At 38.9% G+C, this 18,732-nt stretch overlaps 1 protein-coding gene across 1 annotated transcript in view; it reads left to right on the forward strand.

Moving 5' to 3' along the window:
* ATP8B4 (ATPase phospholipid transporting 8B4 (putative)) overlaps positions 1-18,732 on the forward strand; it is a 254,776-nt gene that overhangs the window by 98,851 nt on the left and 137,193 nt on the right. The window contains exons 5-6 of the mRNA XM_058665877.1: positions 3,614-3,712; positions 8,038-8,099. Coding sequence (XP_058521860.1) covers positions 3,614-3,712; positions 8,038-8,099 — 161 coding nt within the window. The remainder of the gene's footprint in view (positions 1-3,613; positions 3,713-8,037; positions 8,100-18,732) is intronic.

Raw genomic sequence — 18,732 nt, forward strand, 5'->3', positions numbered from 1 at the left:
GCTATTACAGTTTCTCATCACAGATGTGGGAGGACTAGAAATGGGTCCAAAAAAAGAGTACATCTGTCAGCTTAAACTCTGAGGTCCTTTAAAAACGCAGGCCTGCCCTTGGTGTGAACCAAACCAGAGCCTGATAATGGCCATTTATAGCTTCCCTCCTTTATTTATTTCCCTCCTACTTTGGCAGTGCAGGGATTGCCAGGGCTGACACAGAGTTCTAGCTGCCTAAGACTGAGGGGCTTGGGGAACTCAATTAGGCACATTCCATATTTTTCTGAGAATAATGACATATTTTATGTACATATGAAAAATAAATAATAGAGCTATGCTATTTTACTGCTGGGTAATGAGTTTGATAGTTTGGAGTAGATTGTTGGAAGATAGTAGCTTTTCTGTTTTTTCCCCATGTAACTGAAATTTGGACTTACTGCTGTTTGAATTTATACTGGTACTTTGGGAAGAAAGAAGGGTTGAACCCAAGAAGACACATACAAGAGTACACACAAATAGCTCACAGAGGCCAGTTATTTCCCTAGTATTTTTTTTCTTATGGTGTCCTTTTTTTTTTAAATTTCGTTTTATGACACAGTTTAATAGGCTCTGGGATTCCCCCCACCCCTCCAAAAAGCCCTGCTCCCATGTTGGATTCCTCCACATTGTTGCAGTAGAACAGTTCATATCCAGTCCTGATTCCTTCATTGCGAGCATGTACCATGCATAGAGTCTAGCCTCTTATTGTCCAGATAAATTCAGCAGTTTCCTTGGGAGACCATCCCTGGTCTAAAAGTAGAGCTGGCAGAATATCATCCCCTGCAATGAAAAACCACAACATAGCATCAACATCAATTTACAACATCATGGAGTTAATTGGCTTGGTATTGAATGACCAATATGTTAGAAAATGCTAAATCCAAGAAGACACACAAATAGCTCACAGAGGCCAGTTATTTCCCTAGTATTTTTGAGTAATTTTATGAGATCAAACTGACAGATTCAGAATGTGCTACAGTTTGTTAATCATAGAAGGTAAGAAGGTTAATTAGATATATTATCTGCATTAACAGTTTTGAATATGTTTTGTCTTTAACATTGCCTTACAAATCTTCTGTTTATAAATGGCAGAAATGTAAACTAATTTAAGTAAATGGTGAATATACTCAGGGACATGTATCATTTCCAGTATAACTGGAATCCTGGGAAGTAACAATTTTATTGGGACGTGGGCTCTCTATCTTCTTCCATGTTGATCTGATGCTAAGGTAAACTCTACTTGGTAATTTAGACAGCTCCAGAGTTCCATCTTCTTAGCTCAACTTATCTCCAATGAAGGAGAAAGTACGGGAGGAAAAGTAGGAAGAGAGTATATTACTTCTCTTGTTATAGCAAAATATTTTTCCTTTTAAAACATTTATTTATTTATTTAAAAGGCAGAGTTACAAAGAGAAGGAGAGACAGATCTTCCATCTGTTGATTTACTCCCCCAGATGGCTGGGAAGGGCCAGACAAAACCCAAGAACTAGAAGCTTCTGGGTCTCCCATGTGGATGGCAGGGGCTCAAAGACTTGGGTCATCCTCTGCAGAGAAGGTTTTGGGATTCATTCCAACTGGGGTGATACATTCATCCCTGAACCAATCACCATGGCTTCAGAACTTGGGGCAGTGATTTGCTTAACCCAAATCATACACCAAAACCTGGAGTCAGGATGGAGTCGATCTTCACCCAAACTTTGTGGACTGAAAACAGAGGAGATGGATGACTCCCCAAGAAATAGGGAATAGGAAAAAAGAACTGGATGTGGATCAGGGAAAAAAATCAGAATAAAAAGCAAAAGCAAAAAAAAGAATTAACATCTTACTATTTATTAAAGAGACCTTAGAACCCAAGATTTCATTCTCTTTTATCCTCTTACAAAATTGTGTTTGATTTTTTTCATCCCATTCCAGATTTTTGTTCATTTCCAAATAGTTTCTTATTTTGTGGTCAGAAGCTTTTATTCATAGAAGTTTGTATCTGAAAGGGACCTTTGAGATGGTTTAGTTCAACCTCCTTTGTGTTTTGGCTGAAGAAATTAGATGCAAGAAGTTAGGTCACATGTAATGCTTTCGCTGAGAGTTAATGGGTCTGAAATGCAGCTTTTCTGCTTCCCAGCAGAGTACTTTTGGGCTTCTGAGGTGTGAAAATCTTATGTAGAATGTTATATAAAATTGATTTTCCGTGGAGGTGTTTGCTATAGAAGTTTATTTAGTTATTTAGAGATTTGATCTACTGGTTCCCTCCTGCAGTGACCAGGGCTAGAAACTCGGTCAGCCGAGGCACAGGTGCTACCTTCCAAAGGTTTGTATATTTGAGTCAGAAGCCACTGCTGGGATCCAATTCATGGCACTATGATGTGAGACACAAGTATCCTAACACATGGGACAAATGTCTATTGAAGAGTCCTTCCCTACTTTCTCCTCCATCTACTGAACACATGCTTGCCATCATTCCCATCTGTTGGCCCTGAAGCAGCTCAAAAATGAACCACATTTGAAAACCACTTCTCTGAGATAGTCCTGTGCATGGTCACTAACTTTCTTTTCGGTGAGGGGCACTGGAGCTACAAAGCAATAGGAGTAAAAGACATGTTTAAACTTCAGCCATGTATGTTTATGGCTTAGTTGCTTAACCCCTAAGTGCTTCCTTTATAAAATGGAGCCACGACACCCAAGGCTGCACTATTTCCTTATAACCTTAGGTTGTATTTCCACTATAACCTTAGGTTATTGTTCGCAATGTTTTCTCTTTGTGCATTCCTGGAGCTGTACAGAAACATAAACTCTATGGGTTTGTCCAAAGCAATTCTAACATAGAATTTAACTCAGTGTGGGCCCGGTGCGATGGCTCAATGGCTAAGTCCTTGCCTTGCTCGCCCAGGATCCCATAAGAGCACCAGTTTGTGCCCTGGCTGCTTCACTTCCCATCCAGCTCCCTATTTGTGGGCTGGTAATGTAGAGGATGGCTCAAGTCCTTGGGACCCTGCACTCATGTGAGAGACTCTGAAAAAACTCCTGGCTTCAGATCAACTCAACCCCAGCCATTGTTGCCTCTTGGGGAGTGGACCAGCAGACAGAATATCTTTCTCTCTGTATCTCCTTCTCTCTCTCTCTCTGTAGCTGTACATTTCCAATAATAAATAAATAAGTAAACAAATCTTTTTTTAAAATTTAACTTAGTGATATTTGCTGTAGATCAAATGTTGTAATATGAAATGTACCTGACACAGAATCTAGCACAAGGTAGAGGTTCAAAGGATCTGTTTTGGGGAATTGATGAGAGAAGAATTGGTTAAGAGTTGAGATGAGAGACTGAGAATCACATGTGACATTTAACATCCAGGGAAAGATATTTTATAGAGGATTTCAAACAGTTTATTAACTTCCTATTAAAGTTATATTTTGTCTGATAGCTTGAAAACTGGTTTAATGTTATTCCTACTATATTTGGTTTATAATGCAAGTTCTTAAAATTCATTTTATATTTTTACAAATAACTGAAAATAACCTCCAGTGACACAGTCTAGAAGATACACATAGGATACTAAAAATCCTAAAATATTTGCAATGTTTGTTTCAGTTGATTCCAGAAATCTCCTCCTTGACCTGGTTTACTACTTTTGTGCCTTTGGTCCTGGTGATCATAATGACAGCTGTCAAAGATGCTACAGACGACTATGTGAGTATTTGCTCATGGGAAACTTTAAAGGGCTTCCTTTTGTGTCATCTCATATGTGGAAAATAATACCTACTTGAAATTTTGAAAGAATCGCTTCTTGTCCAAACCAAAACAAACAAAAAAACACAAAAAACCCTCATTGGTCATTTGTTTTGGTGATTAATTTGGTCATTTGCTTTGGTGTGTAAAGGCAAGAAGCCTTCAATAGTGTCACCTCTTCACTTTGTAGATGATGAAGCTAGAGCCCCTAAGAACTAGTGATTTGCTAATGATTACATAACAATTTCATGGAATAATAAACTAGAATTAGACCTGCATTCATTCAGAATACTTTTTATCTTGTAAGTCTGTAACTAAGTTATGAGGATGGTAAATATTAAGCACTCTCACATACTTTGTTCAGCATATCAGATGTTGTACAAGTAAATAGCTTCAAAAAGTCAGGAAACCTATGTCAGTAAATGAGATAAAAGCTGATAGTGTTTTAAAATATGAATATTCAAAAAAAGAAGTCATTCCTATTCAAATATTTAGAACATAACCTTGGGAAAACATTCTAGATCCAGACAAGTTACATTCTTACTCTGATGACTGCATGTGCCATAGTCTCATTAACTCATCAATGTACAAATGATTCAAATGTGTTTCTACGCTTATCCCAGGCCTCTCCTTTGAACCCATATTTATATTTCATGTTGTGATCTGCCTGTGACTTTAAGTTCTCTTTGAACATAGTTTGGAAATTGTTTTAGTACAGTTGGAATCTATACCTTTTTCTTGTAGATTTTAACAAATTTATCTAAATTTTTCCCCAAATCATATTTTATATAGAGAGAAGGGGAGACAGAGAAAGAAGTCTTCCATTTGATGGTTCACTTTCCAAATGACCACAACGACCTGAGTTGAGTTGATCCATAGCCAGGAGTTTTCTCTGGATCGCCCACATGGGTGCAGGGTCCCAAGGATTTGGACCATCCTCTGTTGCTTTCCCAGGTCATAAGCAGACAACTGGGTCAGAAGTGGAGCAGCCAGGACACAAACTGGTGCCCATATGGGATACTGATGCCACAGGGATGAGAATTAGCTTGCTAATTGGCCATTGAGTCATCACGCTGGGCCCGTTGATGAATTTTTCTGTTTTTCTAATTCTGTATTAAAGTACTCAGCTTGGGCCCGGTGCAATGAATCAGTGGTTACATCCTTGCCTTGCACGTGCCAAGATCCCATATGGGCACTGGTTCATGTCCTGACTGCTCCACTTCTCATCCAGCTTCCTACTTGCAGCCTGGGAAAGCAGTAGAGGATGGTCCAAAGCCTTTGGTATACTGCAGCCACTTGGGAGACATGGAAGAAGCTCCTGAGTTCAGGAATGGTTTAGCTCTGGCCATTGCAGTCACTTGGGGAGTAAATCAGTAGACATAAGATCTTTCTCTGTGTCTCTCCTTCTCTCTGTAAATATGCTTTTGCAATAAAAATAAATATTTAAAATAAATAAATAAAAACCAAAGTGCTCAGCTTGGGATGCTCCTGGCTCTACCCATTTCTGTGAGGTTGCCATTGTTTAAGGTAGTTGGGGAGCTTCTCTTACAGAGTTGTCTTTGTGCACAGGAGTAGAAGAAGGCCAAAATCGTGGGTTTATGTTTATGCAGCTTTGGAAACAAATGTCATTTTTCAGCTTATTAAAAATCTTATTATCCAAACCTGTTTTCTAAGAATGGCTTTCATGTATTTCCAGACATAATACATTCCTTTTAAAGGTTAAAGAGTTCCATTCTCAAAGAACAAAGGATATTACAAAGAATAGGTTATTAGCTTCAAGTAGTTCCAAGGGCAAAAATCTTAGTGATTTCACTCATTGGAGTAAATGTGTGATTTCCTTGTGCTGCCTAATCTTTTAAGTAAATAGATGTGAGAGTTCCTGTATTTTTGCTTTAAATATCTTATGTATTATAGTTACACTCAATAAAAGAGGAAAATTGTAGAGTAGAAACAAAATAGACCTGGGGTGGAGATACCTTGTTATACCCTGTACTAGCAGTGTTGCATGAGGCAAAGCAGGTAATATCTCTGAAATTATCCTTTTGCAATGACATTGCGTTGACAAAAGATCATACATGTGAAGCATCAGAGAGCTTGGCTCATGTCGAGTACACAGTGAATGCTTGTTCTTCCCCTTTCCTGTCCCAGAACACGTTTCCCCTTAAGCTTTGTATTTACCACTAGTGTAGAACTGGCCTAGATTACAGTTGCTAAGTTCTTTGGACCCTATCTTCTCAGACACCTCGACAAAGCCTGAGTAGTAGTTGAGTCCCAGAAAATGGGTTGCTGAGCTTTGAGGGATTAGCTGATCAGTATATTTCCATGGTGTCCAGCTAGTCAATTAGGGGCCAACTTTAGGTTGGTTGCTAATGTGAATGAAATGACATCCTCGTTTGATCTTACTGCAATGAATACTTCAAGTGTGAGTTTGTTGTGATATGTGTCAGCTTAATAACTGGATAACTTTATCAGTTGGGTACTGGGCAGGAAAGAGATGTCATTTTGAAAGAAGACTGGAGAACTGAATAACGAAGAGACTGCTTACAAAGGGCACAGGCAAGGATGATCACCTATGGTAGTGATGTAGATGATATAAAACCTCTATACCTGAAGAGGCAAATGAAAACAGCAATCACCAAATGTGGAGCTATAAGAGTTGCTTGCAGCTGGGCCAACTGTAGAGAAAGGAGCTGTAGTCAATGTAGGTAGAAGGAATCCAGGAAATAAGTACCCAGTTTCACTCTCTTCTGTCCTTTAGATACTCTGTGAATGTCACCTATTGGTCAAACCCAACTCAGGCAAACTTGCCAAGCCACAGAGCAAAGAGGGGGAGAGGTGGTAGATATGGAGGACCAAATAGGGAATATTCTGTAACCCTACCAAACTATGCACTTAGATAAAATAGTGTTTCCATTTCTATCATTTTATTGGTAGGAAGAAGTTTGCATGTTAATGGATGAGCTAACTTAATTTATTCCTCTACCAGCGTTATACATTTTCTCATTAGCAAATGTATATAGCTTTGTTATTTCTCTTGGTAATGTCTATTAACTTATATGTGCCACGCTGTGTAATTGATGTACCAGGGATATCACAATAAAAAGATTTGGATGGGTTTGGGAAGGATATGAAGAAAAAGAATTGAAGGAAAGGAAAATTGATTTTTTTGTTTTATTTAAAAAGCAGAGAGAAAAAGTGAGCAAATAAAATTACTATCTTCCATTTATCCCTTCACTCCCCAGACAGCCAAGACTAAACTGGGCTAAGCTGGGAAACAAAATCAATCTGAGTCTCCCAAATGGGTGTAAGGAGCCCAATAATTGGATCTATCACTGCTTCCTTCGAGATCCTGGATTAGCTGGAAGCTGGAGTCGGGAGCTGCTGCTGGGTATCCAACCCATGTTTCCTGGGACATGGGCACTTTAACTGGAATCTTAATTGCTAGGCTAAATACTCATCTCAGGTACAAGGTTTTGAGTGAAACAAGAAAGCACTAACTGATGATTTCATATTGGCTAATTTGTTAGAGAAATGGTTTTTATTACAGCTATTCTGTGTGTTGCTCTTTGTATTATCGTCTGTATATTAACCTTGGCTCTATTTCAGCCCACCAGTTTCTAATCTTGATAGTTTATGTAGAAAGATTTATCTAAATGGTTTCTAATTGAAGAGTTTCATGGAGAACACATAACATTTATACTTCCCCAAGCCAATGTAAGAGTATACAATAAGAAAAGTGATCACTTGAGCATAAAATCTAAATACATACTAAGTGTGGTGCAATATTGCATTCTGATTTTTGTTTAAAATGCTCAGTATTTCTTAAGACCACTGTTTGCACTTAGGATTGACAGAATAAAAATGCATGTTGTTAAAAGTGATTTCTTGACTTCAAAGATATCCATAGAAGGGATGAATGGATGAATGGTGTTCCAGTAAAGTATTGGACTTGTGTGAGAGAAATGCAAGACTCTATTCCTGGCTAAATCAGAATTAATGTATTTTTTTTCCTGGGACTAGACATCAGAATATAGAACATATTGGCTTTCTAGAATCAACAAATCACATGTGGAAATTGGAAGAGCACATGGGTAGACTTATTCTGGTGATTATGAAATAAGGTTGAGTGAGATGAGTGACATGGGCTCAAGGTAGCATAAACTGAGTTCACCTCGAACAAATGACAATATTGTCCAAATAGATGAGCTCGAAGTGGCTTTAGTATAACTGGGTTTAAAAAATGCGATTTCATGTTTTCACACAAATACTTTTTTATTTTTTTTCAGTTTCGCCATAAGAGTGATGATCAAGTGAATAATAGGCAGTCTGAAGTGCTCATCGATAGCAAGTAAGAAATGTGTTTTTGAATTCCTAGAATTCCTGCAACTACCAAACCAGGCCTTAATTAGTGACTTTTCTTTTTTGTTAAAGGTTTATCTGCCTGCCTTTGAATACTAACATTTGATTTGTAATTCTATTTTATCTTCATGAACCATTTTACACTGAACAAATGTTTATACTGCCCACTTAACATCTATTTCATATTGCTTTGGGATATTTTTTTTGTGGAACACACTGACTTAGCTTTTCATTTCTATGTCGAATACTAGTTAGAAATAGCACACGTGATGTTTTATATGCGTTAAAAGGTTTGTAGAATGTTCTAATTTTTTTCTGGAAAGGGTTGCTAGGGAACCTCTATTTTTGATAGAAAATGCGAGCAAGAAGGGAGTAAGCGCACGGGTTCCTTTCCAGGAGTTCCTTACTACACTGTCCTAGATGCCGACATTAGGCGGGGGCTGAAACCTGGAGCTGGCAATGCAATATAGGTCTTCCACATGGGGCTCTGAAACCCAATCATTGCTGCCTTCCTGTCTGCTTTAGCAGGAAGCTGGAGCTGGGACTCAAACCCAGATGCTGCTGAATGAGAGAGTCCAGGGTATCTTAAAAGACATCTTAACCTCCAGGCCAAACACCTGCTCCAAGAGAGATTTCTGACACATTACTGTACCATGTGATAATGATGAGAATTTTGTATGCACTTTGTGGTTGAGTTTAGAATGAACTTTCTACCAAAACACACATTTTTTTCATTGCCTTTGAATTCCTCCATCAACAAAGGAATACTATTTGAGGCAATGTACTAGAGATAGAGATGTTTTAGTACACATGTTTATTCACAATAGCAAAACTCCCCCCTGAAAACTTAGAGCTAAGATTTGAACTTTTATTACTTTTTCACTCTTGTTTTTTGGTCTGTGACAAAGTAAATTTGTACTCCAGTCTGTAATCAACCACTTCAGCCAATGTTTTGGGTCACTTAATATGAATAATATGATTTTAAAAGAGAAATAATAAATGGATCATGCATGAAGGAAAATTTAAACAAAATTGAAGCAGCTAGTATCTTTCTGTAATTAAAATTTTACTGATCAGCAGCAACATATTTTATGAATTCCTGTAGTTGTTCTTTATGAGCTCATTTTAGAAAGGGGTGCTGAATGTGAATTGCAGAAAATTATCTTAATCTTAAACCATATTTGTAGCGATGGAGCCTTGGAAAGTATCATCCTCATATCACATGGATAAGCCATAGAGAAGACCCATCTGTTCATTTCCAAGGCTAGCAGGTTTTAAATTATCGACACCATAGTGTGGAATTAAGAGTATGTTTTATATTTAGATAAATTAAATATGGATTTCATCCTGTTTCAAATAATTTTGTAGTCTTGGGTAAGATCTTAACCTCTGTAAGCACCTGATAAGTGGGGTTCTGTTGGAGTCTCTTTCACGTGTAGAATTGCTGTGAAGGTTAATTAAATAAGCTATTGTAAAATGCTTGACTGCAATGCTTGCAGAATGATAGCATTTTCCACATAGACTTACCATTTCTTTAAGAGATGCTGAGTCTTTGGGTGTGGTGTGTGACTTTGGGTAGTACTATTGTGTATCTTAAATCCAGGGTTAGAACCATGTTGTGGTGCAGGTGACTTGGAGTCAGGTTATTTCCTTGCTATCTCTTGATATCAAAAAGTACTTGCCTATCTGCTTATGGAGCAACATGTTCCACTTTATTTTCCTGAGCGTTGGTAAACTTTGCACGGGTCTCGCATGCTGTCACAATGCTGCTCACTTTAGTTATGACTCATTTGTTTTTCTTCTTGAAACTATATTATGGCGAGGGATAAGGGCTTTCTTTTACTACAGCAGAGTACTCTTTCTGCTGCATTCAGTCTGCTATTCCTACAAGTTGCATAATTATGAGAACACTTACCTCACCTATTTCAAAAGAACAACTTTTCTGTTTATTTAATCGGCTTTTCCATTTGATAAGGCCCATTTGGTATTAGGATTTAAAATTCCGTTTGTTTATTTATTAGCTTTTTAAAAAATGTTGTAAATGCAACTTTTTTTTTATAAAAAGAGATTTGGAAAATAAGAAAAAAAAAAAACAAGCAGAAAACAGCCTATCTTCTTCACTATCCAAACATTAATACTACCACTGCTTTCTTGAACTTTTTCTTTTCAATACCAGTATTTCCTATAATCAGGTTGGTATATTTCTACACTTCAGTATTCACATCTTTTAAGTTTTTTCATGTTTTTATACACATTAACATGTGTAATATCCCATCTTATAATTCACATAGCAATTTCTCTAGTGTTTGCTTAGTTTACTTTCAATTTTAAAATACATTTTTTTAATCTTTCTAGCTTGGGTATCATTTTCCATATTGGACTTTTTAAAAACTTACATGATATCATAGGAACCCATTTCCTACTTTAAGTATTTAAAACTTGAAGTTTTATTGTTCAGTCAATTGACAGTACTCTTTCATAGTGTGTTCAGCATCTAAGTATGGGCAGGACCACATTGGGTGAATGGGCTGAATGTTGGGGAGGTTTCAGTTCTAATAAATATGGTGGTTTCTTGAGTGAGACTATGAGAACACCACCACCAAGTGCCAAATTATCTTTTCTTACTCATAGCACAATATGAAGAAAAAAACTCCATATGTTCTGCTTTAAAAACTTATTAGTGATACATGTAAATCCCAAAACACTGAATTTGGAGCAGTTTAAGTGTAAATTTTTATCATCACCAGCTATATAATACTCATATATGACATATATGCATTGGCTCTGGTCTGTAGCAACTTTGGGCAGTAGTTCAGAAATATGGCTACCAGACACTTCAGGCAGCTGCAAAGGAACTATGCCCAACATCTTTGTCCTGCCAGTTGGAGGCATGTGGAGCCATGGCCAGGAGATTTATTGCTTGCTACTGAATCCCTGGGAAAAGTTTATACAGAAAAAAGGAAGGGGGTTATTTGTTTTTGGTGTTGCCATCTTCTGGATTTTACCCAAAATGTCAGTCTTCCCTAAGAGTGAATTATTATTCCTGTTAAATATATTCTCCCCCCCCAATTGCACACCTGCAATAAAAAAAAAGCCAAAGATTTTGAACTTGGAGCATTTGCAGCTAATAGACATTGAGTTTTATCTTTAGTTTCGTAAGTGGGAGAGAGATGTTCTGTTGTTCCCACGTAAGAATTGATGCACTCTGTATTGAGTGATGTTGTTTCAATTGGAGTAAGAGAAAGAGACTTCAGTGCTCAAACACAGCACAGAGGACTGAGTCTTTTATCTCCAGCCCAGTCCAATTATTTATACATTGTGATGGTTCCTTTGGTCTGGGAGGAGCTATTTAGGCTCTATTTGATGAGAACTGAAGCTTTGAAAGGAAAATTGGGGGAAAAGTACTTGATTTTCTCTTTTTAAAAAACAGTGTTACTAAAAGATACTTTGATGGGCTTAAATAACAATGAGTTCAAAAGCAAACTCATTAGAGTAGTTTCAGGCCTTTGGGGGACAGTGAAAGTCCAAAAGTGAAATTAATTCTTAACTCACAGTAAAAGTGTTTCAAAAATAGTTTCACAATCAATAAATTAATTTCACTTTCCTAAACCTTGGATTGATCATCTTTTGAACAACTTCTGCTTGTCAGCTTTGCACACGGCAGGGTCATTTGCCAATGGACTGTTTCGCTATGTGAGCCGTGAAATTATTGCACTTCTTACAAATGAGTTTCCATTGTAATAATTATTTTGGTGAATAGCACTTTTTTTGAGGGTTGAATTTCTAAATGGCAATCTTTTCTCCAAATGAGGTGCATCTTGACATAACAGGAAATTGAAACACTTTCAAAACTTGGCACATGGAGTATTTAGTGGCATCTCTTCTTAAAGTTTATACAACCCAGATGTTACCTGTTCCTAGCTTGTTCACAGGAAACTTCTCCTCCCCAGTGCAAAGAGCCTTGAGAATATGGTAGATTTCATTGCAGATTTTGTGGGGGGAATAACCAAGGAGCTTTATTTGATGCACTCTTTAGCAAATGGTGTGAAACGCTGAACGTTTTCCTTCCTCCTCTTCCTCTAGTCAGTGTTCCATGGGGTTGCTTTAGCCCTCTTTTGATGATCTGTGGTTCTTCCTTTCTGTTTCCTCTGTATTACTCAGTCTTTAGATTCTTCCTCAGCTCTGCAGTCAAACCCTTTGTAGCTCCTCTCCAAACTTTTCTCTAACTAGGGATCACTTATCAGATGACAATGGTGGTTAAAGATACACCAGATTATTTAGCATTTACAATTCAGTTCGTTCCTTTAAAAAAAAAAAATAGATTCATGCATCTCTTTGCAGGTTGTCAAAGGGAGAAGATCTAAAGTTAATTTAGAAAAAATAGACCCAAATCTAAATCAAAAAGACCTTTTGGATGTTAAAATGATAACTTAAAAAATGTAGCCTTACTAAGGGACTATACTGCTGTGATAATATGGAGGGGGGTGGGAGCCAAGAGGGGTTGGAAGGAAGGAAGAGGAGGAATAGGAGCTAACCTCTACATCTACAAAATGTATCATGAAAAAATGATAATAATACAATCTTTAAATATAGTCTGAACATCTTTTAAACGCTAAAAAAGAATCCCATAATATTGTAATGCGCTGAGTGATTTTTCTATTCAAAGCCAAGCCAATGTCTTACCAGTATTTGTCAGTTCCTTAGTTATCCCTCCAGAGCTTTTTAACCCCTTACTGTGAAGGGGCACTTTGCTTTAGACTTCTTGAGATAATCTCACTGTAGTAGAAATTGATGTATGATCTATATAATGTGGGTAGAAAGTTAAGAAAATCTAAAAGAATAAACAAGAGTAATTACGTTTGATTTCACTATTTCTTGTGAGTAGATTACAGTTAATTTATGGATGCATTGTATTGTGTCCTTTTCTATCTTTGCTTTCCCTTTCTATTCCATACAATATCCATTGTAAAAGTAATCGAGATTATACTGCATCATACTGTCATTGTTGGACTGTGCTATCCTCTATCATAGGTCCAAGAAAACCTGTAAATGTGATCTTATTTAGGAAAAAAATTTTTGTGGATGCAGTTGATTGAAGTAATGTTCTTGAGATAAGGCTGTTCTGGGATAGTGTTTCTATGAGAAGAGAGATGAGAGACAGCAGAAAGAATATAATTGTGTCCCAGCTCTCATGTTCACCAACAGGAGCAGTGGCCCAGCAGGGGAGACCCTACTACTCCCCTACCAGGCTCACATACCTCTCTTCCCCCACCTCTACTCTCTTGGTCTGGCATGTGTTGGTGGGCGAAAGAGCTGGGACTGGGGGCAGACCAGGCTGGGCTGGACCACAACACCCGTTGGCCTGTGTGAACTGGGTTAAGGGAGAGCCAGACTGGGCTAAGCGATTGTATGCACCCGCGCAGGCATGACGCGGAGTAAGGTTAGGTGGGTTGGGCTTTGCTGCAGCATCAACTGACAAGTGCTTGGACTGGGGGCAATTCCTGTAGAGCTAGACTGCAGAACTGCCTGCAAGATCCAGGACACGGAGTAGGTGCAGTGGGGAGGCTGTAGGCACCTTGCTTATGGGCTGCAATTCCAACGGGTGAGCATGAGAACCAGGCATGGAGGCTGGCCTTGCAGGACAGGCAGTGGCACCCATTGGCTTGAGTATGGCGTGGTGGGTGGAGTTACTTGGGGTGAGTTAGACTTCAATGCCCAATGATGTATATGAGAGCTAAATGGGATATGGGACAGACTTGACCAGTCCACTGAACAAGCCGGAAAACACAGGAACCAGAGCTAGGGGTTGGTCCAGTGGGGGTTATTGGGAGTCACTCTGACTGGGCTTCAGCTTCCCCTGGTATACATGAGGACTGAGCATGTGGTGGGCTGGGCTGGGCTGCAGAAGAAAGAGAGCAAAACAAACTGATCAACTACCCCAGCAAACTGATCAAGCATGTAAACATCAAAAATAAAATTTAAAAAAAAGTAACTGTGAAGACAGAGGCAGAGATTGGCATCACGTGGCCTGGAGTTAATGTCCACGACTGTCAGAAACTGACAGAGAAGGGAAGATTCTCCTTAATAGCCTGGTGATGGGTCTCAGCCTTGTTAACACTTTGAATTTAGAGTTTTACTTCCACAATTGTGAGAAAAAATAAATTTCTACCAACGTAAGTCACATAATTTGTATGGTTTGTTATAGCAACTCTAGGAAATCAATACCACTTGATAGTTTTTGCTTGATTTCTGTGTTCTTTCATGTGTTCATTTTCTCACTTGGTGTTTGTTGCATGCCTACTGTGTAGAAGGCAGAAAACTATATACACTGGACTGGAAAGTTAAATAATAAGGACATAATTTCTTTTTGGTGGAGTCATACATAGCTGGTACGTTTTTATATATAGGTGCTATGTCTTTAAAATTTCCATGTGACTCCCACATTTCCGTGTTCTTACTCATATGCAGGGGAGGTAAGCAGAATTCCTCATCTCACCAGGTATGTGCAGCTTTCAGAGGCTCTTATCAGCCGAGGCTGTGCAGATAAAGCAGTGCCAGGTGGTAGAAAATGTTGGTAGGACTGCAGAGCTTGATTTGGGACATACTGTGAGGATGTAACTCGGGAAAGGATTGTGTGCTCTGGTTGAATGGATCCAGCCATGAGTGCTATCTTCATAAGCAGGCTACTCATTTAAGATGGTTGGATGACATAGCAGCGAGACCTGTTGTTGTGTTTCTACCTTATGAAGCAGGTGGAGATTTAGGAAAGCCCACCAACCTGGTGGTGGGATGCTTGAGTCTTGTCTCAGCTTTGTCAACAGTTCAGGACTTACAAAATGATTTTTGCTATTTTTTCTTTTTTCCTCCTTCAACTTCATTTCATGGGTCTCAAAATTATATGACAAATATTTGGTCACATCTTTCCCATCAAAAAGTAGTAGTTTTATTAACAAGTAACTTAACACACACACACACATACAGTCCACACAACATTCTCCTTTTGTTCTGAAGGTTGTATGATATATTACTACCATTAAACAGTCTTTTACTATTAAACTTGCATGGTCAGTTCAGACAAATGGTTCTGAGACTGGACTATTATTCCATCACTTATTTAGACTGGGAAGTCCTTATGGGGATAATTTACATTGCTTTCTGGGTAGATTGGTGACCTCGTCTGCTCCAGCAGCCTTCTTGTCAGCTGTGTTCATGGTATCCACAAGAATGATCTGTCTCATATAAGGAGCAGCAGAATGATCCAGAAAATAGAAAATCTCTGAACACATGCCAGCTTGCCAGGAACTGAATCAGCAATGGCATGATCAACATCAGATCTCAAGCCATCTTCCAGCTTCTTACCAGAATGGTGATCAAACCTTTCCTTTAGCTTGGCTAACTTGTGAGCATTGTGAGTTGTGTGACAATGCAGTGCAGGGGCTAAGCCAGCATGGGCTTGGCCTGCATACTTCATGATGCTCATTAGAGCTGTTTGTATCGGTGGGTCATTTTTGTTGTCCTTGCCAACATTTTTGAAGGACACATTCTTGACATTGAAAAACAAATGTCCTTAAGAGTTTGACTCAAAACTGTGGCACATTACAACAGATTTTTTCTTTAGCTTAAAAATTTATTTGAAAGGCAGAGTTATTTATGGAGAGGGAGGTGTAGATAAGTGGGTTGTAGGGAGAGAGAGAAAACTCTGTCATCTGCTGGTCCACTCCCAGGCAGCTACACAGCCAGGGCTGAACCAAGCAGTAGCCAAGAACTTCATCTGGGTTTTCCAGGTGGATGGCAGGGCCCAAACACTTGGGGCACATTCTGTTGCTTTTTCCAGGCTAATAGTAAGGAGCTGGATCAGAGATAGAGCATGTAAGACATGGACCAGTGCCCATATGGGATGCTGGCACCACTATGCCACAATGCTATCCCCTCAGCTGACTTCGCTTCAGTTGTGATGTTGAGCGCACCAAGATTGATCACCCATCTCCACTCAGTTCACAGGGATAGAACCAATATCTTGAACTCTGTAGATATCCTACAGGGCAGATACAAGGGCTTGTTCATTGGACAAGTTCATGGCAGAGTACAATCCAGGATTTCAAGCAATGGGCTTCCGCTGACACTGTCATTTGTTTTACAGGTGACTTTTCATCCCTTGAACCAAAGGCATGGTAGCATTTGTCTCTGGCATGTTATAACATTCCAACCAGAGGAAGAGCTATTTTTTTTAATGTGGTGCTGACTTCCGTAATGATTTATATTTCTCTGGCTGTAGGGTGCCTCAGTGAAAGTCATCTTGATAACACCAGTAGTTGTCTCATATCCAGTGTATAAGCCAGAGGGCTATGCTCACCGGTCTGCTCATGCATTAGGCTCTTGGCTTTAAACTCACAGACAGCAGCAGCAACCATCAGGATCTCTAAGTCTGCTGGAGATGTGCCTGCAGTCTTGTTTTGATAGCCTCTGTGTCCTAGGGCATCAATGATAGTTAAATCCTATTTGTGGTCTCCTATTCCATGGGGATATGTCAGTGGTGAGACCATGCTCATGCTCAGCTGGCAGCTTATCCAAAATCCAGGCGTACCTGAAAGAGCTTTTTGCTGTCTTAGCAGCTGTGTTCTCAAACCTTTGGTGGTTCTTTTGTTGATCTAATCACAGTAGAAGTGAACTTGCTTGAATCTATGTCCAATCATGAAGTTGTTGTGTGTCTTATCCTTTCCTATTTTGGTTTTGAGTGGTGGCTTTTGTGATATCTATGTTCTAGTGGCAAACTTGTGAAAAAGACACAGCTTTCTAATATGTAATACAAGAGGATTGGATACCGATCTTTCTCAAACTTTTTATTCTAACAAGTGAACTTTTTCCAATAGAATGTTTTTATTTGAAAAAATTTACTGGAAAGGTGGATTTACAGAGAATAGAAGAGAGTAGAAGAGACAGAGAAAGATCTCCCATATGGCTGCAATGTCTGGAGCTGAGTTTATTTGAAGCCAGGAGCCAGGATCTTCCTACAGGTCTCCCGCGTGGGTGCAGGGTTCCAAAGCTTTGGACTACCCTCCATTGCTTTCTTAGACCACATGCAGGGAGCTGGATGGGAAGTGAAGCAGCCAGAACTGGAACCAGTACCCATATGACATGCTGGTGCTTGGAGTTTGAGGATTAGCCAGTTGAGCCATTGTGTCAGCCTCTTGATGAAATCTTATGTGGAAGTCCTTTTTATGGAATAGGTGAAGATGTAGCTGGATGTAGCTGCTTGGTGTAAAATGTGTGTGTGTGTGTGTGTGTGTGTGTGTGTGTGTGTGTGTGTGTGTTTGAGAGGGAGGGAGGGGGAGAGAGAGAGAGAGTGATTGATTGATTGATTGATTGATTGGATAGACTATAGCTGTCTTCTCATCCCCTGAATCAAAACTCCTGGATTTAGCACCTGGTCTATATGTTTAATAACTACCTTGTGATATTATTATGTACGTTGATGTTTGAATTATGCTGGGCCAGGCATTTCAAGATGTTTCAACCCTCAAATCCTATGACTCTGTGATCTTCTTCAGTTTCATTATTATGATGAAGACTTGAAGAAGGGGAAGTTGGTGATTTCATAGATTTAAGAGATTTAACAAAATGGGAGACTAACAGAACAAAGGAGAAATGGTAAGAGAGACGATGGTGGGAGAGGAAAATAGGATGTAAATGATTAAGTTACAAAATAGATTAAGAATGAACAGGGAGCTTTAGCCATAGGGTCTTACAGCAATGAAGATGCTGAATTCCAGTTGGAAAAAATTAAAGCTGAAAATATTAGGAGACAATTCAGAGCAAAAAACTCCTAGAGTTAGTGTCCTGATCAGATACTCCCATAAACCTCATGTTTATTATCACACTCTATTATAGCACATAGTGCTGTGATAAGTCTCCTTACCTTTTATTTGCTGGCTAATAATTTTTATTTTTATTATTTATTTATTTATTTATTTTTACTTTCTTCACTAAATTTAATGTAAATGTATCCACATAATCATGCACCATTTAACAACAGGATTTGTTCTAAGAAATGTCTCATTGAGTTATTTTATCATTGTGCAAACATCATGGACTCATACAGACTACAATGTCACAATATAATTTCATGGTACCTGGTCATTATGTGGCTCCTCTTAATTCACTTAAAAAGAACAAAACCCTCATAATTAAAGAATTCTTGGCGAATGTTGACATCTATAGCATTTTGAACCCATTGCTTTGTTAATTCATACTGTTTGCACACAGTTCCAAGCCTGTCACTTCCTCACTCAAACATCAACCAAGGAGCCCTGAGTGGCAGATGCTGTGCTTGGCATCAAGCCTCTCATGGGAAAGGGTTGTAAGTGCTGCTCTCTAAGAATCCATTGTCCTTTAAGGGCATTAGGGAAGTTTGCAAGATCACCACACAGATGTGACAAGGGGGAGGACAGGGCAGGAATCCACTAATCTGGCTAGAATGGAATAGGGGAAATATCTTCCCAACTGGATCACAGCAAAAAGCCAGAGAGAAGGCAGTCTTTGACTGACAAAGGAAGGCAAGTGTGAAAGAAGGTATGACCGTGCCTTACATGCCCTGCAGCATCACTAGCAGAGGTTGTGAGGTC

The sequence above is a fragment of the Ochotona princeps genome, chromosome 6, assembly GCF_030435755.1.
Source record: "Ochotona princeps isolate mOchPri1 chromosome 6, mOchPri1.hap1, whole genome shotgun sequence".
In the NCBI taxonomy this organism is placed as follows: domain Eukaryota; kingdom Metazoa; phylum Chordata; class Mammalia; order Lagomorpha; family Ochotonidae; genus Ochotona; species Ochotona princeps.